Here is a 24,109-nt window from a genome sequence, read left to right as displayed (position 1 = left end):
ACAGCCTAAAGTGAATTGCTGTAGTGAACACAGCCTCTCTAATAATTGTTTGAGTGTGGATCCAGGCCAGCATGTACATGAAGAGGAGGTCTCGTTGCTAGGTTGCATATTCCTCCAGTTACAAACCTCTTTGATACCTGTGTCGCTGTATTCTCTCAAAGACATCCACCCACTCACATGGCTCAGCTGAGAAAACCTACACACACAGAAGCTGTTAAACACAAAGACACACAGCTGCAGGTAGGCGTGGTTTTCTCCAAATCAGGGAAATAACAGGTGCCCTTCAACCCAACAAAATATCAAGGCAGCTTCTCCGCTGGGCAGCAACAGAAGCCGACTAAACACGCTAACAAGGTGAGCAGACGATGTGAGCTGTTGTGGCTGGTGTCTGTGCTCCTTCAGGAGGAACCGACAACAACTGGACTGGCAGCGCTAATAAGGTGTCAGCGCAGCTCTGCCCCTCGCTGGGAAAACAACCATGCTGCTCACACTGAAGGCTGCTGCTCCTGCACGTATTAAACCTGCAATGGGGAAGAATTTTCACACTATACACACCTGCTTAATCAGCCAGCAGTGAGTCACATGGTAGGGCTGCGACACAAAACAGAATCCCAGCCCTACAAGAGATGTTGTCGGTTCTTTTGCCCAAATTGGGGATGGATGGCAGCACAAGATGTTCTCCACACACAGGTAGTGAAGCACGGAAACATGACAGCTGTTCACCATCTCCGTCCCAAGACACAGGGAACACAATGTAAGGACTGTGAAATCAATCGGCAGTATCTTGTGCTGCAGTTTGAGGGATTGGTTCGGATATTTAAAATCTGTCACACTATAATCTTTCCTCCCGTCTTTATGGCTGTGAATGGATACTTTCACAGCATGGCCAAGGAAACAAATCCACAGTCCTCATTCTGTACAAATATTTATAAGTTGTGTTAAAGCTTAAAGGAGGATTAAGCCTGCTGCAAGATCCCTGAATCACTGCCCACATCTCAGATATGTTCAGTGATTAAACCAGACAGAGTCACCCAGTTGGAGAAGAAATAAGAGCTTAATGGGCGAAATAAAGAGTGGAGAAGACACATTCATACTCTAATCGAGTGCTGTGCAAGGCCACTAATCAGCTAATCATTCATACACATTTTAAACTGCAGACTATGCTTTTGGGAGACGTTTGAGGTTCAGTATCTCGCCCAAGAATACTTCCACACGTAGACAGAAGGAGTCGGGAATCAAATCCATAGACTGTATAAATAATGGACATAGCCACCTTGACATTTCCCATTGATTTCTCGACTCCGAAAATTAGGCCGAAATTTGGCTGCCGCCATGTTGGTTTACAGGAGCCTGAAGTGACCAAATTGGCACTGCAGAAAAGCGAGTGTTTGAAAAACACTAACTTATCAAAGCTAAACAGTCTGTGTCTGTGGCTGATCCATTAGCTGGTGAATGAGCTAGTTTAACTTTTCCAGGAATAGATTCTCTTTGTGGTGGTGAATGACTGCAGTTGTTTATCAGACCAAAGAAGTAGCGTGAGATAGCGGCGGGTAAACAACAGGAAACTTAAAATAACCGATCTTCTCATCACTACGGTATACCATGATCTCTCCAGGGAAAAGCCAACAACTTCTGACTCCTAATTACTGATCGCCGATTAAATAAATGTACGGTAAACACTGAACAGGCTAACAAGCCAACTAAAGTGAGCACAGTATACCTGCTACTTAGTGCTACAAATATATTTAATTTAACTCACCGAAAAGATGGAGCACAGACTTCTTGCACGGCCAGAAAGTTCCATAAATCCCACAGAGAGACAGATTATTTGTCCAAACTTTGAATGAAAAAATCCCCAAAAGGCTGCAACAACACAAACAGGCAAAGTAAAGTTCAGTGACTGTGTGTCTGTGTGTCTGCCAGCAGTATCCACCTGTCACTTAAGTGACTCGGCCCATATGATTTAAGGCTTAATGTAAATAAAACTGGTGTGAAAAAAATTCACCCCCCGTTCAGTTATCTTGAATTATAAATTTAGCTATTTATAACAAAAGCGTTTTTTGTACCATGCAGGCTGTAAACATGTTTATTTCTGCTATAGAAATGGGCATTTTCCAATCTGCAGTCTTGTTTTCTGGAGCCAGCCTCAAGTGGCCACATGAGGAACTGCAGTTTTTTGCACTTGCGCATTGGCTTCATTTATCAACATCGGAGATTGCTGCTTGATCAAACCACAGATTGAAGGACGACCTGCTCTACTTTTAAGCCACATGGAAGCATTCATGAGATTGATGCAGCTGTGCAGGTTGGTAGACAACGTTAAAATTGAATACATGTTAGCAACTGCTAACATTAAACGCATACACACATACATATTTGGTCGTAGGACAGAACATGTATAGATAAACCACTAAATAAACCCTCCCTTGTCAGAGAAGTTGACATGAACATAATGTCAGGCTACATGACTGAGGCTGCGAGGTCAGCATCAGCAGTGTAGGTTTATTACAAGCAGGTTCATTTATTCCATGAAAATACAAAGAGTAACTTTTGAAATTACATACATGATTTTGCTAACTCAAACTGCTGCCGCTTCATATTAACTTTTTACACAGGATGAGAAGGACTGTGTGTTTTGTCCTGTGTTTGTTACAGTGTATTCACACAAGACAAAGGTCAGTATGAGGAAGAGGAAAGATATCAGAAACAAATAACTCTTTCAACATACATATGGCTTATGATTATTGTATAAAGATTTAACTTAAAAAGATCCAAACTCGTAAGCCCAAGTTGCACAGAGTATCTATTACCAAAAGAACAAGTCAAAGGCTACAGGGGACAAGTTGTTGAGTGAATACAGCTTTAACGGGTATTTCTGTAAGCTGTTAATATATTAACATTAAACCTAGCAGACAATGAGGCTTCTGCTTGAGACAAGATGTTACAGAAGGTACAGATGAAGTGCAAGCGCCTGGCTGCGATCTTTTTTATTAGCCTTTGCTGCTGTACTGAAGCTTATTTTGCAGCCTGCATTCTAATGAGAGAGAAGGCGATGAGGGAGGGGATGGAGCGAGTGGGGGAGGGGGTGTGTTTATGTAACTGTGCGTTATATAACCCGATGTGCACGGCCTTCTCTCTCTCTCTCTCTCTCTCTCTGTCTCTCTCTCTGTCTCAGACAGTGAGACGCATAGCAGTGCAAGTGAGAAGGAGAGGATGGAGGGCTTTAAAAGGGTGCTGGTGTTAATGAGGGCGATCTGAAGAGATATGTGCCTCGCTGTAGAGACATACCTCATTATGGCACTGTTTCTAATAATGACGGTGATGAGGATAAGTTGTTCGGGAGGCAAGGGGACCCAGAGAGCCAACCAAAACCCCACCATCAAGTGGCATTTGAGTGGGTGTGCTTGGTAATTAAAGTCGATAAAATGTTATTGCTTTCACCCTCGGCCCACCTGCCGACATTTTAGAAGAGGACAGATGACAATTGGGATTTTGCCTTGACACTGATGTTCCTGCGTTTGTGCTGTTTTTCTGATTGAAAACAAAATGTATATCTTCTGCAAATGTTTCTCTTTGTTTCTTTTTTGCACTCTCTTCTATTCACACAAGTTGGGTTTCTGCCTTGCTCTGGTATATAGTTATTGTTAGGGTGCATGTTTTAAGCTTTAAGGAGCAGATTTTCCTGCTAATTTTGAATTCAGTTTGTTTGATTCTTGAGATGTGACCTTATTTCACCGAGGCACAGCAGGCACACAGCTTGTCATTGATTCATACAATAAAGAACTTGTACAAAAGACTGAAAATCTCTACCAACAATTCATGTGATAAAAAAAGAGTTTATTCAGTCTGACATCTGATCTTATACGAAATGACACACACTAAGTAGAAAAATTACAGCTCATTTGTACTCATTTGAGTTCATTTCACACTCAGAAAAATATATTAGAAAGACAGATCAGTCAGTATTTTCAGGGAGCAGTCTGTACTCGCTGTTTGAAATGAACCTTATCAGTTCATGAGTAGTTGACCTTCACACAGAACGTCTCCTCCGTCTTCTCCTCCAGGTTGTTCACGTACACCAGTATCTCCACTGAACCGGGACTCTGGCTCGGGGCAAATCGTAGTCCGATGGTGTAACTCTCTCCCCCGCTGATCTGAACACAGTGAACACAACACACATACTTCATTTTCATCTGAACGTGATGGTGAATTGTGAGGCTGAGTTAATATTCTTTCCACACCCACAAAGTATCTTTAACCTCAGAGGGATGAAGATCTTCTTTGCATGCAATCATTTATTATAATTTGAAATGGAAAGGTTTGAGAATATTATGCCTTGATTAGATAATGGTTTTTAGATTCACTATTTGGTTTGAAAATGAGACAGAAAAGAGGCTTACAGTTTTATCTGCTCAAGTGATTGGACCTGTTTATTTCTATCTAGCCAGGGGTGCCTGGGCCTGTGCTCTCAGGACCCTCTGGAATCGCTCTGGAATGACCTGCCAGAGAAAAACTGACAAGCCGAATCTTTGTACTCTAAATCTCTTTCTTAGATGTGCTTTTACTTAATTTGGTGCTGTGTAAGTGTAATCAATTGTATTGTATAATGTTCTTATGTCACATGTTATTCTGATGTTATGAAGTACGTTGTAACCATGTTTTGAAGGTGCTATACAAATAAAGTTTATTTTTATAATTATCTAAGGTAAAATGCTATTTGTTCAGGGATGTATGTTCGCATGAGCTCAATATGGTCTGACTTTATGGAGCAAAGAGGACTAGCTGTGCAGAGCCCCATGAAAACTTGTTGTAATTTTAGTAATAAGTCATGCTGACACCTGTAATATTGATCTTAGCATTTTCTCCTGTGATACTGAATGTGTTCATGTTAACGGCAGTGTGATGTCATGTGTGTTGAGCAGCACAATTGTTTTGTACCAAATAGTAACTCAAGTCTTGCAATTCACTCTTACAGTTATTTAGTGCACAACGCAGTTAGGGACAAGTAATATTAATTAAGACAAGTATAACAAGAAAAGAAGGAGCTTACTTTCATTCATTCATTATTCAATATGCTGCCTTATATAATAGGGGTAGTCTGAAACCGTAAACTTATCACACGAGGAACAAAAATGACTTTACCTAATGTGTTAATGCTTTTCTCGTCTGGGTTTAAATGCCCAAAAGGTCTTATTTTGCCTTTTTTTTGTTGTTGTCCTATTTTCCCCCAGTATTTTAAACGGACATATTGTAAAAGCCAACAATGGATTTATTGGTCAATTTTGGGGATTTATGCTGTAATCTTCCCCTAAAGCACAGCAATATAGATCTGGACTTTGCTTTCCCCCTGACAGCTGATTTTATCATGGCAAGGTAGTTACTTGAAAAAAGAGAAAAGTGTCTTCACATTTGCTTAATGCTGCGGGCACAGTAAATACTTTATAAGACACCTGCAGCCTTGCTGACAAGATGAAAAACACAATGGGCTATTTTTCACTCTCCCTACCTCCTTTTGTCTTATTGATGCAGTGTCTGCTGGACAGCAGCAGGGAGACTCTTAAATAGTTTATGTGGAAACAGACTCTCATTGCATCTCATTCATTTATTCGTTCATTTAAAATGCTGGTTTTCCATTTGTTTTGCCATTTTATCACACCTCAGCAAATGAAAGGTGATGACTACAGTGTCTTCTGTACTTCATTTCTGTGAGTGAATTAGCTATTACAGAGACTGAGGCTGACAACATAATAAAACATCATCAGTAATGACTTTGCTTTATTCCTCCTGTTTCATTCTGTAGGCTAACAAGAAAATCATTCACTTGTCTCAGAGTGGGGTAATAAGCAGTCAAAATGTGAGGTCAGGAATCATTGCTATCTTTTACTCTCCTGTCAAGATGACAGGCACGTCATAAACATTCCTTCTCATCTGTAACAGTTGACACTAAAAGTTTATTTTCTATACAAAATGTTTCATTTTTCACCTTCAGCATGTTGTTCAAAACTTTTTCTCAACGTTTAACAGTGTCAGACTGTACAGTACGTCATGGCTGAGCTGCATAGTCAGTGATGATGCAGCATAGCCAAATCATGATGTTAGCTGAGAGTGAACCAAAACTGATTCTGAGGCTGATACCAGGCGAAATGTCAGTGAGTGACATTGTTGAAATAATCCAATTCTAGAATGTCTATCTCCTCAGGACCACCTCATGGTGTTCTTGCTGCACACAGCTTAATCATAACTCTGATACAGTTTAAAAGTCTACCAGAATTATGACCTATAGTAAGGGCATGTCTGCACAGGAGGCATTCCAGACTTGTTTTCAAATCGTCCGTCTCACATGTGCCTTTGCAACGCCCAACATACTGTGCCTGAATGCATCCTGTTAGGCATACAGAGCATTGAGGCAAAAATGATCAACTTTATTCAGTAAGGTTTGAAGTTGTTCTGTATGTTTTAAGAGGATATTGAAAACACATGTGTGACTTATTTATGATCAATATGGTAACCGATACAGAACTTTATAGCAGTGTTCTCCTGATTTCAGTAACCGTAGTACAGCAGGTCACCTTATCTTTGTTTTGTTGTTTTTTTTCTAACAAATAAAATGTATAATTTCATACATTTATATCAATTTCATGTTAAATGTCACAAGTCTGTTTATGCCACTGACTTCTGCTTATAACAGAGTAATTTAATATTGAGGTGTAATTCAACTTAAGTCTAGGGCTTGAATACTTCCTCCACCACTGATTTAAATATCATAAGTGTGTAAGCTTTAGTACGGAGCCTGATTTGGGAAGGTTTTACTGTGTAACAGACCAAACACTTGACAGAAAGGTTTGTGTTGTCACTGTGAAGACAGGAGGGGAGAATGTACAACAATTTAACATAAACAACCATATTATACTCCTGAAGGCCCTGGGAAGTGTCCAACACTTATTTTCAATCACTGAATAGAGCAGTCACTGTAGCTTACTCTACAGCAGGCAATAAATACAGTTCATTTTGTGGTATAATTGAAACACAATATATGAAAGACTCCAAATAGCATTAGACATTGGCAAAGTGCTGAAGAGAAATTGCAATTTACTTCCAAAAACAGTTTTAAATAGCGACTTGTTTACACATAATGTATGTAATATATTCCTACAATTCATCAGGGGCATTTTTTGTTACACCTAATCCTCATTGTTGCTAACACCACACCGTACCATTTATCCCATGAAATTACCTGTAGTGATGCAGGTCATGGTTTCCTTCAACCACAAAGACAAAGTTTAGTCAAGGAGAAATGTTCCCTTTGGTGTTATTCAAAGTATTGATTTTCTGAGAGAAAGAGAACTGCACGACTTCCTGTCTTATCTCACCTGGAACTTATCCTCTTTGAACTGAAGCAGGTCTGGATGGTCAGAGCGGAGCAGAAATGTGCGGCTGCGTGTGTAGGGGTTTGTGTAAGTGATTTTCCTGGAGCTGCCACGCCCACCACCAACTGGGACACACACTTCAAATGCCTGAAAAATACAAGACGCACGCACACACGCATAGTTAGTGCAATAATCCATTAGGCCAAGTCTAAAGCTGCACAGTACCAATATGCTGCCATTATCAGATTTTTGAAGCCTGAACTCTTTTTCACTAATAAATACTGTTCTACAGTGGGTGCATGGCACAGCACTGACTTTTGCACCAAAAATTCCATTTTGTCAGCGCCAAGTTCGATAAATAGACTAATTGAGTAATAGATATAATAAATATCTAACCACCGTAACATCTTCACTGTTTACTAAACCTGTCTCGGGACCGTCAGACGGTGACGTAGCAGAAAAGACCGAAAGCAGTATACTCCACTGGCAATGGGAAAAGAGAAAATCGGCATCTATAAGCAGGTCTTCCCAGATCTGAAAAACCAGCGTCAATGCGCTAATTTCGGTGGGAAATGGGTATATCAAACCCTTGGGGCAGTTATTTGGGTGATAAAAGAAATAAAGGTTAGGGGCAAAGGATTTGTCTATATGTTGATGAGGTGATGCTGTTTGTTACAGCATCAGAAGGTAGCATTCCTAAACTGATTTCTTGATTAAAAGATTTTGGAATCTATTCATGACACAAATTAAATGTACAAAAAAAATGTGTAGTTCTTACTCTGCAACTGTCCAAAGAGAAAGGGGCTAGATCACAGCCATGCTTAACGGACTACCATAAGGCAATATAATTTAGATTGCTAGCATGCTCCTGTTATTCTTAGAATGGAGCAACTCTCAGTAAGATACATTCATACAAACTGTATTGAGTAGTTCATTTCTTTCTAATAGTTTGAATCAATTATTTAGTGAGGAAAAAAGATTATTTACACACTTAGTCAGTCAGTTAAGAATGTCCAGCTGACCCAGGAAAAAAAAAACAGGATGGTTCAATAGGCACTGAATGTGACTAAGCCACCAGTAGCCTTGAGTTAAGAGACCTTTTAAAGGAGCTGTCCATCAGATCACGCTCCTTGAGAAGTGAAGAGCTTGAGCCAAAGTTAGAATTGAATCTAAAATCATGCCTGCACTTATCAACTGGAGAGGATAATGGCCAAACTCTTTGGATTGTGGGAGAAGTGAAGTGCAAACGCTTTCACTGAAGATGAAGACATACTATAAACACATGTGACAAGTTTTCAGAACAAAACTACTCATACCTTGGACAGAATGGGCCGGTGGATGTTGAGACAGAGTAGCCAGGCGGTGACAATCCGTCTCTGCTCCACATCCACCGCGTTCACATAAAAGAAGCGGCTGCCGGCTTCCCATGGTTGAACCTTCAACTGGAGCTCCTGAACTGCTGTAGGAGGCAAAAGGAACACACCGTCTGGGTCCACCTAAAAGAAAGGATATGGGAGTTGGCGGTAAATTGATTGAGTTTGGCAGTAGAGTGTGAAGATGCTGTGGATTGGGTGTAATGAAAAAGAGACAATAAAGAGAAATAGATGCATTGACCAAGTGACACAAAGGATGTGACACAGTATGGAAGAAAAAAGGACGTTTTATAAGAGATAAAAAGAAGGTGTAGAAAAGGACAGAATTAATGGAAAAAGGTGGTTAACAGAGTCAGAGGGGAAAAAAGGAGGCGTACAGATTACAGGAGCGAGTGGGTGAGAGAAAGGGTGAATGAGGTTCGGTGAAAAAAGCAAAGAGAGGGGGCAGACAATGATATAGGAGAAAGTAGAGGCAGAAAAGTGACAGAGAGACAGAAGGATGTGAGAATGAGATTTACTGTGCAGCTCCTTTTCAATCTGTGGAGAAAAGCAAAGCTATTCTCTGGCGGTGAGCTTTATCCTGTTTTATAAGACTCCTCCGATGCATTCCACAGTGAGCTAACCTGCCGAGAGTCAGATCAAAGCGCCGGCTGATGCATACAGTGGGATCTTAAAAAAACCAAAAAACATCTGTCGCTCTTTCAGCTAGTACCTGATTTCTTCATAGAGCGTAGGTTTGGGTCGCAGTTTATGCATCCACGGAGACTGTGACAGTCCATCACTTCTTTTTTTCAGAATATAAGTGAGTAATATTTAATGCTCTTTTATTGTCCCTCTAACTGGGAAGCATTGTCAAATTCTCTCCCCTTTTTGACCGGGTTATGCATAAGAAATTATGTATTTTAAAGTACAGGGCAATCTGACAGTCCTGGAACATATTTTCATAAGTACAGAGTGCATGCAACCATTGCTAATGTTTTGTATCGTGTAAATTGGGTCGCAACATGATCTTACATAAGTAGTGGGGGAACCTAATAAAATGAAATGAAAAGACATGAAAAATCCATTATATATTCTTGATAATTACTTGAATTTAAACCTGCGGTTATAACACACAGAACAGTCCCTGTTTAATTGTTTCCTGCTGCTAAAAGAACAATTCACATCAAAATCTTTTAGATATCAGGATGGGAAATTGCCAATACAGGAAAATATATTCTGTATGATCTGAGCTGTCTTAATAAAATGTTTTCCTTTTTTCTTAATATTCAGTAATGATCAGCTGGTGAAGCCGCAGTGATGATGTCCCACCCCTTCTGCTAACCAAAACACACATTTAAGTTACTGAAAAAAACAGCAAAGATCCTTCATGTCAACGTAACAGCAGAACAGCTTCTTGTGTTGGTGTTTTTCTTAACATTACATCACGTGTTTTCTCTCGATTATAAAAAGGTATCATTGAAGAAAGGAAGGCAAAAGTGAAGCCTTAGACAGGTAACCAGACCTGACAATCCACTTGATCCTGTGCAGCCGTGGCAAGCAGACCAAAATACAAAGACAACAACAACCACATGATGTTCCACCCATTATTGAGCAGCGTGCATCCAAAAGATCAGCGATACATGTTATTTTTCATGCACTTCACCCTCTAAATCAACTTTAAGAACATCATTTTTTTACTGCAACAATTAGCAGGCACAAAATCTAGACTGGAAGAGGGTCTGCTTAGATTCCCACAACAATACAACAAAACTCTCACTAACTTGATTAGGCAAAAAATAATTAGGCCCTGGCATGACTTGTGTACCAAGTTGGGCGTTTATGTCACAATGTATGAAATCAATGGATTCACTGAGTGGATTTAATTTGTGAAACAAAGCAACTGTACCCAAAAGTACAATTAATTAATTGTACTCAGATGCTATGGATTGTGCTTCCAACTCATGGACTTTAATTGGGCGGACCATCCAGCTATATCAGTGGTCAACAAATATACATATATAATGGACTTTTCTCCCTGCTGGAAAAAGGTACGTGACCTGCCATGCCAGCATCGAGAGGGTCAGGAAGAGCTTGGTGACTACCTAAGACAACCCCCCCCATACACAAATGAAAGGAAATGACAGGATTACATTTCACAGTGATTGTACCTCATGTGGAAATGTGTGACAAATAAACTTGATTAATTTATTGTTCGACAGGGGCATTACCTAGATTGACTGTTATCTTCCGAAAAAAGCAAGACTGTCCTTGCATTGAACACTCTTAATTGACACCCAAATCCAGTGAAATGATAATAGTTACTGTATAATTAAATGACTCAAAGGTGGGTTTAGTGTCAAGTGACTCTTGAAGATGTGTACCTCAAGCTCCTGGGGGTGTGATGAGAAACATTTGACCTTGCGCACAGCCTGCTTCCCCCTCAGCACCAGCGACTGACAGCTTCGCTGGCCAGTCACACAGCTGATATCCACCCGCTCCAGGAAATGCACGTAAATCTGCCAGATCTGGGAGGGTGCTGCCATCCACTTACCACTACAGAGAAAAACATCATCAGGAACAATTAAGCTGAGGCCCACTAGAGACGCAGGAGAAGCAGCGTGAGGTCAAAGATGAGTAGGGCTGATCTACTGCTGTGCTAGCATTTTAATAAGCAACAACATCACCATCATCTTCATCATCCTCCTCCTCTTCTCTCTGCTGAGAAGAAGGGAATTCAGTCTCAGTGGCCCTCGCTGAGTCTGAGTGCTGTGAGTGGGAGGCGATGTACCTCACCTGTCACTTACTCAATCCTGTTCTCTGACAACAGCACTCAAGGAGCATTTGGGGATATTAAGAATAGAATTCAAGTGATATGGGTTTTTGAAGACAGAGAAAAAAAATCTTTAGTGTTGGATTGACGCTATTTATACATGATATTTTATAATGTAATGTGCCTGTAACACAGAGATGCATTTAAATTGTCCTATTTTATCTTAATAGTTTTAAGATGATATATTATATGACATGGCGCATACCACTTTAAAAAAGTGGTAATCACACACAAAGTGAAAAAGGTTATTTTATTTTACCATAGGAGGACCAGATGATCCCAGGACTATATTGAACCTGTAATGTGGAGCCTCTGTGTGCACTGTGTTAAACCTGTCATTGTAAACTGTGATCTGTTATTGCTTCAACTTCCTGTACAGATTCATCTCTGACTTTGAATAGGGTGAATCCTATTAAAATCTCTCATTGGAAAGAAGCTAAAGAAGCCCTGTGGAGTTTATGCAGAAATGTTTTTATGAGCAGGCACCTGTTTGTCTTGTATTTCCTACACTTGCATGAGGATGTACACAAGCATGATGTTGATACAATCGGAACTTCTGCTGACTAATTAGGAACACTGTTTTTAAAAAAAAAATTGCCTTTGCAAATGTTCTATGATGAAGAGAATGCATTAGACACATTAGTCCGGCCTCAAGGATACATATATGTGCTTAGCTGGGGACACTGAGTGTTAACATTAATGTGTTTGTTTACCAAAAACTTCACAGGGTTACTCTGAACAGTATCTAGTAGACACGTAATCTAGCAAAGAACAGTTATGCAAGAACTATGCAAGCAGTCAAAATTTCCTCATACCCATCTTATTACAGTCTAATGGCTTTTTATATAAGGCAGATATTGGCCCTGCATATAAACAAACCCACATATAATATTGCTTTATTCCTGATGGAGATAAGTGGACGGATTCAGTAACCTCAGGCAGTCAGACCACCAAACCTCCATCAGATAAGTTAATTAATTCAAGCCTGCCTGAACAATTTAATTAGTCCAAAATAGAATTCCTCTTCAGGTTAAGCGGTGTTTGTGTTTGTGTGTGTGTGTGTGTGTGTGTGTGTGTGTGTGTGTGTGTGTGTGTGTGTGTGTGTGTTTGTGTTCATGGTGCTTGTTGGGTAAATTATACGTACGTAAAAACCATCACAAAGAACATTTTTATGTGTGGACTGGGACTCCCCGGCACTTTCAAGTACACATCCTGAGGCTCCCCTGGCACCTGGATGAAAACACAGGATTGTAGGGGGAAAAAAGGCAGAAATAAAAGAGATTACACATTAGCACTTAAAGTATATGGCATGGTGGAAGTGCAGGCCTTTTAGGTATCAAAACTTGCTGCTAATTTCCTTCTTTATCTTACCAGCATCCTACTCTGGCATATGATGTTAGGGTCACTGCAGCGTACAGAAATGTGAGTCCTAGCATCTGGTTCTTCAACTGGTTAATCCAATAACAAGAAAGAGAAGAAATGGTTGTGTGCTAAAAGATTTAAGCTAGTTTAAATATGCACTGTTAGTACCGCTCTGTGCTACCTGTGGGGTCTTGCCATGGGGGCAGACGAATGGCCTTCTTGAGGAAGCAGAGCTCAGGATGGTAAAGTCGGAAAGTCTGATCGACAACATGAGGGGTTGGCTCCACATTCACCTGGCAGATAGCCATTGGCTTGCCGTCTTCTGCTTTAAATGTAACCTGCAGAGGGAAGGTGAAATGTCAGCAGTATCCACAGAAGCACACGACCTGGGTCTTATCTTCATAATTTTTTCCATTTCATTGAGTTAACTTTGTAATCAGCAAAAAATTAACAACAAAGTCTGACATGGTAAAATTGTAAGTGGCATGACAGTGAAACTTATATAAACCAGCCAAAAAGTTTGCTGCGTTTCTTAATAAGTAGTTACAAACCTTTAGTTTGAGAGACCCAAACCTCTTACTTTTAATCCCTTGTCAAAAGTTATGGCCTTACTGCACATACATTTTTGCATAGAAATTGTTAGCAGCTGGTTAAGCCGCAGTGACAATGTCCCGCCCCTTCTGCTAACCAAAACACACATTTAAGTTACTGAAAAAAACAGCAAAGATCCTTCATGTCAACATATTTAACAGCAGAACAGCTTCTTGGGTTGGTCTGAAGCTAAAATTAACAAATATGGAAATTTTATTGACTGTATTGATTGTTTTAGTTATGTTTCCTCTTACCGTTCCTCCTCTACTCCGCTAATCTGGAACAGATCGGCTGCAGAAAAATGACAACAACTAACTATAATGACAGAAATCATGTTGGAGAATAATTGATTTGTCGTGTATTTTGATTTTATAGCTTGACTCATGTCCCATCTGATAACATGGAGGAGGCAGGCTTTATGATCTATACTGCAGCCAGTCAGCAGGGGGCGTTCGTAATGTTTTTGCTTCACTTTAAGGGAGCTGTCATGTCGTCCATCTTTTTATACAGTCTATGATCCTAACGCACAGCTAAGGAAACATTGATCGAAACCACATTATTTGGAGGTAAATTCTGCATGAAAGCGAGCACAGATGAAATATTGGTTACAAAATATTGCACCTGCAAACTGTGTGCATAAAAACTTCAATGTCAAAGAACATTGAACTGTGTGAGTAAATGTTTTTTGCAGCAGTGCAAAGTCATTTCTTTAACTTATTTGTACTTTCTGTGTGTGTGTGTGTGTGTGTGTGTGTCCTGTCATTATACATTAGGAGAATACCTACATTCTTATTCCTTAAATCTCTGGAACTGCCATGTTTTCTTCCTGAGGCACTAAACAACATCATATACACAGCTTTTTAATGCGCAGTTTCATAGGTTTTATATAAAAATTCACCAGAGAGTATGATGATGATGGAGAACGCTGTTTGCTAGAATATAAAAGTTGCCTTCAATCCGACTTCTGAAACCCCCACAGACCAGCTGAATGTGCTTTGAAGTTTGCTGCATTAAAATAGCCCTAAGGATCTGTGCAAATCAACACAAATGTGTTCATACATATACATAATTGACATACGGTTACATATGATGGCTGATATATACACATACTAAAACATATGCAAACATATTGGAATTGCTAACCTTCTCATGCTCCATCCTTTTTTACATCCTCTTAAACAAGTGTTTGTTGCCTTGATTTAAATGATATCATGATTCACAGAACCACAATATAGTTCAATTATTAAAGACTACATGAAAGTGAATTACAGGATATGAAGTATGAAAGCATATTACTTCTGGACTGCAGAAAAATCTGCCAAAAGACATGCAGAGGATTAATTGAAATTTAATACAGCACTTTGGTACTGAACTATTTAGATGCACAACTTAGCAATGTGTCCTAGAAGTAGCAACATTTGAAGCAACATTTATTTAAGATATCTAGCCAACTACTGCTGAGATTGATATAAAATTAACCGTTGATATTCATGGTCCTTAGATGATGATTTCCTAATTTTTGTGACCTCATTTCCTTATCTTTAATGTTACTGTGAATTCCCCTTTATCCAACACCAAAATTAAATCTAGAAATTTGACAGACTGATATACATGAGTCTGCCAAAATAAGGCCAGAATTTGCCTTCATTTGCATTAATGTTGGGCTAAAGTGAGGGCCACTAAATGCTGCAGTTTGAGCTTTACACTTGTAGCCTTGTTGTCTGTAGTCTTGTCTTTAGTAGCATGTTCTCACAGCAAAAAATATGATGACATTGTGGAAAACTGTTCCAATCACTGCTGGCGGATTAGGAGTAAGGTGCAGACCAATCAGGTATTTAAAAAAAAACATGATTTACATATAAGGTTGGCTATTGTGGCTTTTATGATGAGTGTTTAGTGTGGAAGATTTTGACTGGTCTGCACACAGACCAAACTGGCAACCACATCTAAAACCTTTGGGAAGGACTGTAGCACAGAATGCAGTGTATAAAGTCAACACATTCAATTGTTTATGGCCTTAATTAAAGTAAAACTCATGTAGAAAGATCCTGATGGTGCGAGCCAAAGCAGACCTGTGACGCAGCCGTCACAAGCTGCTCAGGTAGGCAGTGTGAAGCTGCTCTAATAAGCCAACATCAGGGCCTCGCCTCAAAACTCACGTGTGAATCCAATTTCACATATTAGCACCATGTTTGGGTGGTCATTCATATAAATACACATAGTAAGTCTATGCTGTTCTAAAATGCAAAACAAATTCCTGGTAATGGAGAGGACTTTCATTACTGAACAACAGATCTAATTATCTAATCATGAGTAACGAACAACAGTCCAAAGTTTACTTTACATATAATGGTAACTGATCCACAAACTCAGAAGCTGATCCCTGCCAATCAGAATCAAATCGTCAATGGGTCAGATTTGTGGGCCCATGCTGACCTGCAAGGGTGTCCCATATCTGGCTCTGATGATGTGTGCTGACTGACAGCCGTGCCAGGGCTGGCATCCTGACAGCTCTGCTGTTGGGGCTTGTCAGTTTTAGCGGGACACAGATTTGATCCAGACCCGACCTCTTTGACCTCTTGACAGGATTTTTGCTCAGAGCAGCAGTGCTGACACTGACACGCAAGTACACACACATACTGTAGGCAGACACACACAGTCTTGGCAGACTGGCAAATATTTCATCACCCTGTGCAATGGAAGAGCTTCAGGGTACTGTACTCAACACGAACAACGAGATTATTGCGAGCTACTGCAGGTTAGCACATACACCATCTGATATCTTTTTTTAGCAGCATAAATCTGCCAGTAATGTAAGCAGAGATTTAAGCTCACATCTGTGGAGAAAAGGGCCCAAATTTCAATTTGAAAGGATTCACAAGGAACAGAAGTTAATTTTGGTGACAGCTGTAGCACACAGGGGCTGCTGAGCACATTACGTCACATGAAGATACAGAGCACATCGACTTATCTTTACATGTGAACAAGCATATTCTCATTGTTACTCCCTACTCTAGACTTATATATATACTTATATTATAAACGGTTGAATAAGTGCATAAAACGAAAGAGCAACTTCAGAGTAATACCACATATGCATGGTTCATTTGAAGTAGATTAGCCAGACGTGTCAAGTTGTCCTCCAATTAGATAGTTTAACTCTCCAGCCTGCCATTTGCCAGTTGGAGAAGATAAACAATGTTCGGTAAGATAAAAGTAATTTCCAGCATATAATATTGCTTGACAATCTTGTCTGGTTAGTGTAACTTTTTAAATAGTTGACACTTCAAAGGATTTTTTGTGTCTGTGACTGTGTGGGAGTGGAAAGGAGGGAGGAGGCGGTGCACTGCCACTCCACAGAGAGTTGTCTGGGAGTGTGTGCATACACTACATATTGTTAGACTTAGGGATGTACAAGATGGTTAACCCTGCTAAATTCCAAATCAAAAGCTTCAGAGTATATGCTGAGTTTAAGTGGCTTCATCATTTTCTACTCTTCTGAATATAATAATCAGTGTTTATAACATAAGAGTTTAAAAATACTTAAAAAGGGCTCTTTTCATGGCAGAAAATCATACTGTACATTCACACTGTATCTCAAATCCATAGCTTACTATAATTCCACCCTGGAGACAACTGAGGGATTGAGAAGCAGAAGAATACAGAAGGAGGTAAAGATGGTTCAACACAAAGAAAGTATTGCATGAATCCTAAGTAGCACATGCTGTACCTTGATACTCTTGGCAGCAACAATATTGGATAGATTCTTCTTAGCCACCCGGGAACCTATGCCTGTAGGTAGGAAGCTTGGTCCCTGTGAGGATTTGATTAGAAAGAGAACAGTTATCAAAATTGATCATCTATCAAAAGCAGCATATGACTTGAGAGAAAATATTACTTCTGCACATCAGGCATGAAAACAGTACATAATCACAAGAAGCATAAAAGAAAAGGAATTTATCCCCCAGTCATCAACACAAGAGTACAGAATCATATCTGGTCTTCTGGTATCACATTAAATGTCAAGCCTGAGTTGCCATTACATGTTTATGACTCTCTTTGGAGTAGATCAGTTATACTTAATAATCCTTGACAATGTAATTACATCTATATCAATGATATTTACTATTCCAACAATGTTTTCATACCATCAACACTTCTTTGGACCACTCAAGGCCAATTACATTTCAACTGTTCTGTTGAAATGGAATCAATAAGACTGACTTGTGAAATACTGTTTCATCTGAAGAGAGTAACTTTGATGACTTAGATCTTTTATCAGCGCTAAGTGATATTGATGTGTTGACTGAATCTAAACACAGTCCTTTTAACAATCTTCCAGGGATGCAAGGATAGGATTTGCAAGGATTTGACTCATGAAATACAATCGTATTTGTCAAAAATATTGCATCCCGCAAAAAGAAACACTTTTAAACAGGATTTTATTAGTTGACCAGTTCATCATGTATTATTATCCGTTCCATCAGGATGAACCTCTAGTATCAACCATACCTGAAGGGCCATGGTGTGGTCACAGAGAAAGCTTTGGTATTTCAGGGGAATATGAATGCTCTCCTTGGGCCGGAGGTAAACCCTGGGTCCTGGGGCGCCGTCCTCCAAGTGGAACATGTTCTCCTCCACTGGCGTCGGAGATTTGGTTACTGCTTTGAAGTAACCCCACTCCTCTGCGTTAGTGAGAACACTGGATGGAAAGATAAAAGGATATAAGTGAGATGAAAGGAACTCTTGCTCTTTAAGGGATCCATCAAGGATTACAGATGGACTTGTAACATGGTCAGGAAAAGGGAAATGTTTATTACATCTAACTGTATAATAAGGTGGTACCAAGTGGAACAAAAATCATACTGATGTATGCTTTTCTTCCAGTTGTTCCAAAGGTTTGACTAACTTTGCTGACTATGGTGGTAAAGAAAAGGCCATGGGATTATCGAAATGGCTTGGAAAATAAAATAAATGGAAAGCATAAATCAGTAAATCATATTTGACTTTATAATTTTTGTGTGGAAGGGGAATTTTTAGGCTGATTGTGGTTTCAGAGGGAGTCACCCCCTGAGGTGTTAGCATGAATATCCACAAAATACTTTGTGGTAAATTGCCCTGTGGTTGTTGAGATATTGTGCTGCCTGTTTTTTTAGATGGAATACCCAGCTGACATCCTTATTCCTAAAAGAGTAGCAATGTATAAAGGAAATCAAATTAAATCTGTATCCTAGATATTGAGTATTGCACATTCTCAAAGTTGGGAGTCTTCGGAGAGACTTACAAAAAAGGAATGGTTGAAATCAATGCAACAGACGCTAATATATTCTGACTTTAAATGTACTGTGAGGAGTTTTTAACTGGTTATGAAACAGACTGAAATTAATACTGATGCCTCTATGTGACCTAAAAAAGCAAACAAGATCATAAAGACAAAGATTTACTATTTCTATATTGTTATTTTTACTGCCTGTCAGCCCTGCCACTGTGTCAGCGTCCAATGAAGCGATTTACAAAACACTGCCAAAAAGAGCCTTTGTTTTTTGTCATTTTCAAAGCTTCACTGTGAGTGGTCCTTTAGAAAGTTAAAAGGAGGTTGGCTGATACTTTACTTCAGAGAGTACTGCACACACATGTACAGGACAGCATCAGCAAAGAGAGACTTTGTCCACAGGGGCCTCTAAAGTTCCACAAAGTTGCGTTAAGAAAGTAAAAACTAGCGGTTTGTGTTTAACTCCAAGACCACTGTATTCTATGCTTCCCATGATCCAACAGGTTTTTTTAGATCCTATCTGCCTGGGTAACAGCTGTGTCTTTCAAACTCCATGTCCCCAATTAAAACACAGGATAGTTGTTATGGATAAGTTCCCCCCAATTTCAAGCTTAGATAATAACCCTGATGACATCATCACTATATTTTCATAAGACTTTATAAAGCTCCAAAGATTAAATTATTCAATACAGCTGTTTTTAAATGTTGAGTAGTACTTCTTTGCTTTTAACTTAATAAATTCTCATCTTAGTTCATTCTGACTTTGTATGAGTTATGTCCTATTACTCCTGTCAGCAAACTGACCTGTGTCTTTTTTTCCCACTGAAAACAACTGCCCACTTCAGCTGATAATGACTCTATGAGAATGGTAAAAGTTAACCAAAACAGAAGAGTCGTGGGCCAGACAGTTAAACACTGAGATGAAACTGTCTCTGCAGCTCAAGGGAGCTATGATAAAACCAGGCTTATATTGTCTTCTTTAATTTAAAGCTCCTGTGAGGAACTTTCGGTTTGTGTTGATTTTGCTGACCCCTGTGGACAAAGCTGTACCTCTTATCTCTTTGCTGATTTTGTCCTCTACATGCTTAGAAGTTGTTTTTAACAAAAAAATCTCAACCTGCCTTCTTTAACAGTCATATGTATCACTCACTTTAAATTTTAGATAGAGAAATCAGAATTAATTTCAGTCTGTTTCCAGCGAAAAACTCCTCACAGGGGCTTTACGTATTGGCTATTTTGGAGGGAGGAAATAGCCTTTCTCTTTGTTGTGTGACCTTGGAGAAACTATTGAAAATATAACTCACAGCAGACCTGATCTCTGCAAGGCATCCAGCTATGCATCCAAACCAATACAATTCCCTCTTGTACTGTCAACAATACTGACCTTACATTCTTTCAAACCAATGCTAGCAATGTTTAAGCATGCTGTATGGTCAACAGTGGAGGTAAAACAATTCCACGGTCGAGCAGTCAACACACAAGACGCAGCTTTAAAAAATATTGTATAAAGGTCAGTGACCCTCCCCCTTCTGCTTTCCAATCCACGACAAATGAATTTCTAGGGAGAAAGCAACAGGAACATATAACGGATTCCAACAGAGGGAGGTCTTGTTTGCACTCTTTCATTTTCACGCACAAATGCATAAATGGAAGTACTGCTCTAAACATCAAAGGCTCCCAGCCATGGGCATGGAGAGGGGAATTTCTCTCAATAGGAGAGCAACAGTTTATGAATTTTTCAGGGCCCCACCTCACTTACATTAGGGTTTGAGGCAACAGTCAATTCCATGAAACTTATTTGGAGATTTTTTAACTGTTTACATGGAATGAAATATTTTGCCTGTGGCTTATCATGACAACAAAGAGTCTATGATTGTGTTTCATCTGAGCCTCAATAAGAAACAAGAGCTGATTCATTTTTACAAAAAGAAAACAGAGCAAAATAGGAAGTGAAGAGAACAAACAGAATGATGCACATAGGGGAAAAACAGGCCAAGAACAAAATGAAGATGATAAAAAAGATATCAAGAGAAAGGGTTTTTGCACAGAGGGAAGACAAATAATGAGAGGGAGAAACACAGAGGAAGCAGCAGCATGAACAGAAGCAGAGCTGTAGTCTCAGCATGTCTCTGCTAGCCAGCATTCACGGCCCGTACTAGGTTCTGTGAGGCCAAGTGTAAAAGGTAGCCATGTAAAGTGGAAGTCAACAGATAGCAAACATGTCCCTCATGTAAAGAGGAGTCTGACACTGTATTTTCACGCCAAGGTTAAGGCCTTTTTTCTGTAGAACAAAGAGCTAACCCAGGGATTCTCAAAAAAGCTCCCTGTCAAATATTGGTTGAAATATTTACAAGACAGTAACAGCCGGGTTGCCTCAGTGCACTTACCAAACTATGGTTCATTCAGTCCAGGATAACAGAGGGACAAGGGTCAAGTTTGTTGCTTGTGTAAATGTTCTCTGCCCGTTTCAAGACGTAACTAGATAGTGTAAAATAATATTTGAGGTGGCCTCATTAAATGTACTAAGTGAAGCAATTTAGAGGTATTAAATGCTTTGTATGTCACTTATAACATATATAGTCTGTGGGCTGAATTCAATGTCAAGAACTAAAGATAGCTTTCTCCTGACATTCACATGACATTTTTGGAGTTTCCTGAGTGCCTTGTCTCTCTTCAGCTACCTTAAGGCCAGTTCAGATCAATAATTTGCAACGCTACAAAACAGTTTTAGAATGTTGCAGAGAAAATTGCAGTGGTGTGAACTGGTTAGTTGCAGAGTGTCTGAAGCCGTTGCCTGGAGTTGCAAAAGATTTGACTTATCAAATCTCCAAATGCAGTTTTAGAGCGGCATGATGTAGCTATTTCACTTCAGCCAATCAGGAAACAGCAACCCTGTCTCTGGCGCTGCAGTAGCCAAAGCGGCTCCTGATCCTCTCTAACTCTCCGTATTCACCGTTGATTAATCAATGTTACAGCTAACATTGTGAGCATGTCACTGTCAACCATGTCACTGTCAACCAGTTCATTTATGTAACCTAGGCCTAACGTCATAGTATAAACTAACATTAATATATTATTATTATTTATGATCAGATGTCAAGGGATTCTTTTGGCAGTTGCAATCAGTCTCATTGCGAAACATTGATCTGAACTGGCCTTTACAGCCTCAACAATGTGAAACCCAGGCTAACGTCACACCCAACATCCACCATAACAAGCCCAACAAAAGGCCAAATAAATTTCCTTTAGCTTGGTCAAGGGACCTCTATCAGCTAAAGTTTCAAATCAGTTATAAACATTTTTAAGTGTGAAGAAGTACAAGCTAGTTCAATAAGTGTATTAATCACTTTTGCAGCCTTCCATCGCCACATTACTGATAACTGAGTGCAGACCAGCCTTCAACAGGTGTATAATTGAGTAAAGAGAACCTATCGATCTTCTAAATATCTTTTTCTACCAATAATATGCGCTTATCTGTTCTCATACATAACAATAGCACATATAACATTACTGTAGATCTACAATAACACACCACAGTGTCATAAAATCTGTTCTGACCGGTGCTGTGTTAAGTACACTGCCTTAGCCCCATAGAGTGACCTGAATTCGACTCTTGACAAGGCAGCCAGCAGTCGAAATAAATCGGATTCATGAGGTTTCTTGTAAATTTGTGTATTCCTGGCTCTTGGTAGAGGTGGCAGACACTTTCTTGTAAAATGTCACGCTGCCTCTTCAGGAATTAAATAAATAAAGTAACAGGGCGCAAGGCTGATGAGAGGACAGATGAAGGGATTGATGACTTTCAATTATATCTGCTAGGCTCGGTGGCCGGGCTAATGCCATAATGATTCATCCATGGCGCACTCCAGCCTTTGTTGATCAACATGATATATGCTAATCCCAAGCACAGGCATGGGCAGAATTCATAACAAAGGATCCGTGCAGGGGGATTAACGAGAACGCTAACTTAAGGAAACAAACACGACATGGATACCAAGAACGGGTGATTCAGGAAACGTCTGCCATAATGGCTGCTATGTGTGGATTAAAGGGGGTATTTAGCATCTCACCAGCATGTGAGTGTCTGCATTTGTGTCAAGGACAATTCTTTTGCTGCTGATTTTTAAACATGAAACAGTCACATGTGCAAACACACACATTATTGAATAACTTCACACACACAAACATCATATTAAAACAGCGAGCAGGCTGTGAATAGGACTCCCACCACCTGAATAAAACATATCTTCAAACAACTTTAATTAATGTCAACATTTTGATGTTGGTGTTTGCATTTCTAATATTTTTTATTTTACTTTATTTATAATGAGATTTCTTCACCATTTTTGAACAGCAGTGTTGCATCACTATAGTAGAGGTGCAAAATGATTAACTTTAGCATCAATATTCCCTCTTTGCAACGTCTCCACTTGAAGCCTTTCAGATCCTTTTTATGTTCTGATGTTGTTTTTTGTGTATTTCCATTACAAGAACCAAACACAAGCTTTCCTCAAACCTACTGTGAGGAGGTTTTAACTGGTGGTATGAAACAAACTCAAATGAATACTGATGCCTCTATATGAGCTACAAAACAAACAAGACCATCAGGAATATGAATGATTATGCCTGATAGTGTCTGGAAATGCTGCAAGAAGAGCCTTTGTTTGAATTTTCAATGGAAAAGATTTACAGTGAGTAGTACATTGAGTTACCAGTTAAAAAGAAGCTAGGTGAGTTATTTATCAGAAACACAAATTACAGATGTACAGGACAAGATTAGCAAAGAGATAACACATGGGGCTTTTTCCACAGGGGGCCCCAAGATCAAAACAAACCAGAGGGTCCACACAGTAGTATTAAACAAAGTAAAATTAAGTTAACGAGTTATATATTTTGCAGATTAGAAACTGATCTGAACAGTTAGCAGACAGATAGGAACTTTACTACCAGTGTGAGTTTATTCTTGATAAAGATTCATTACTTAACATTTTCATTCATTTTAACCCTTGTTTGACCAGGAAACAAGGGTTAAATGAATACTATTATAATTACTAGTCACTGTTATATAGTATAGTATATTATATTGTACTATTCTATATGTATATATTCATAATGTACATTATTATGATATTGTCACCATACCATGCTGTGTACTATATTATATTACACTGTACCATATTATACTATAATTGAAATTTTTACCCTTATATTATTTACGCACTTTTATACTGCCCCTTATATTGTACCAAATCGTAAACCTTAGACCTCATATCATGCTGTATTACCTCATCCTGCATACCATGCCACTTTATCCCATAACTGTTACTTTAAC

General features: G+C 39.3%; 1 protein-coding gene across 1 annotated transcript in view; it reads right to left on the bottom strand.

The window, feature by feature from the left end:
- Positions 1-3,835: 3,835 nt before the first annotated feature.
- The window catches only part of nphp4 (nephronophthisis 4), a 190,553-nt gene continuing 170,279 nt past the window's right edge, over positions 3,836-24,109 (bottom strand). The window contains exons 21-29 of the mRNA XM_069659458.1: positions 18,018-18,207; positions 17,236-17,319; positions 13,096-13,252; positions 12,924-13,000; positions 12,697-12,782; positions 11,104-11,275; positions 8,684-8,863; positions 7,371-7,514; positions 3,836-4,154 (exon numbers count right to left, since the gene is read on the bottom strand). Of these exons, the coding sequence (XP_069515559.1) occupies positions 4,014-4,154; positions 7,371-7,514; positions 8,684-8,863; positions 11,104-11,275; positions 12,697-12,782; positions 12,924-13,000; positions 13,096-13,252; positions 17,236-17,319; positions 18,018-18,207 (1,231 nt within the window). The 3' untranslated portion in view covers positions 3,836-4,013. The remainder of the gene's footprint in view (positions 4,155-7,370; positions 7,515-8,683; positions 8,864-11,103; positions 11,276-12,696; positions 12,783-12,923; positions 13,001-13,095; positions 13,253-17,235; positions 17,320-18,017; positions 18,208-24,109) is intronic.

This window comes from Semicossyphus pulcher, unplaced genomic scaffold, assembly GCF_022749685.1.
Source record: "Semicossyphus pulcher isolate SPU_LCO1_2020_fin unplaced genomic scaffold, fSemPul1.0.p SCAF_13, whole genome shotgun sequence".
NCBI classification, from domain to species: Eukaryota; Metazoa; Chordata; class Actinopteri; order Labriformes; family Labridae; genus Semicossyphus; species Semicossyphus pulcher.
Note: the sequence above shows the minus strand (reverse complement) of the source record. Positions and strands in the feature narration are given on the sequence as shown.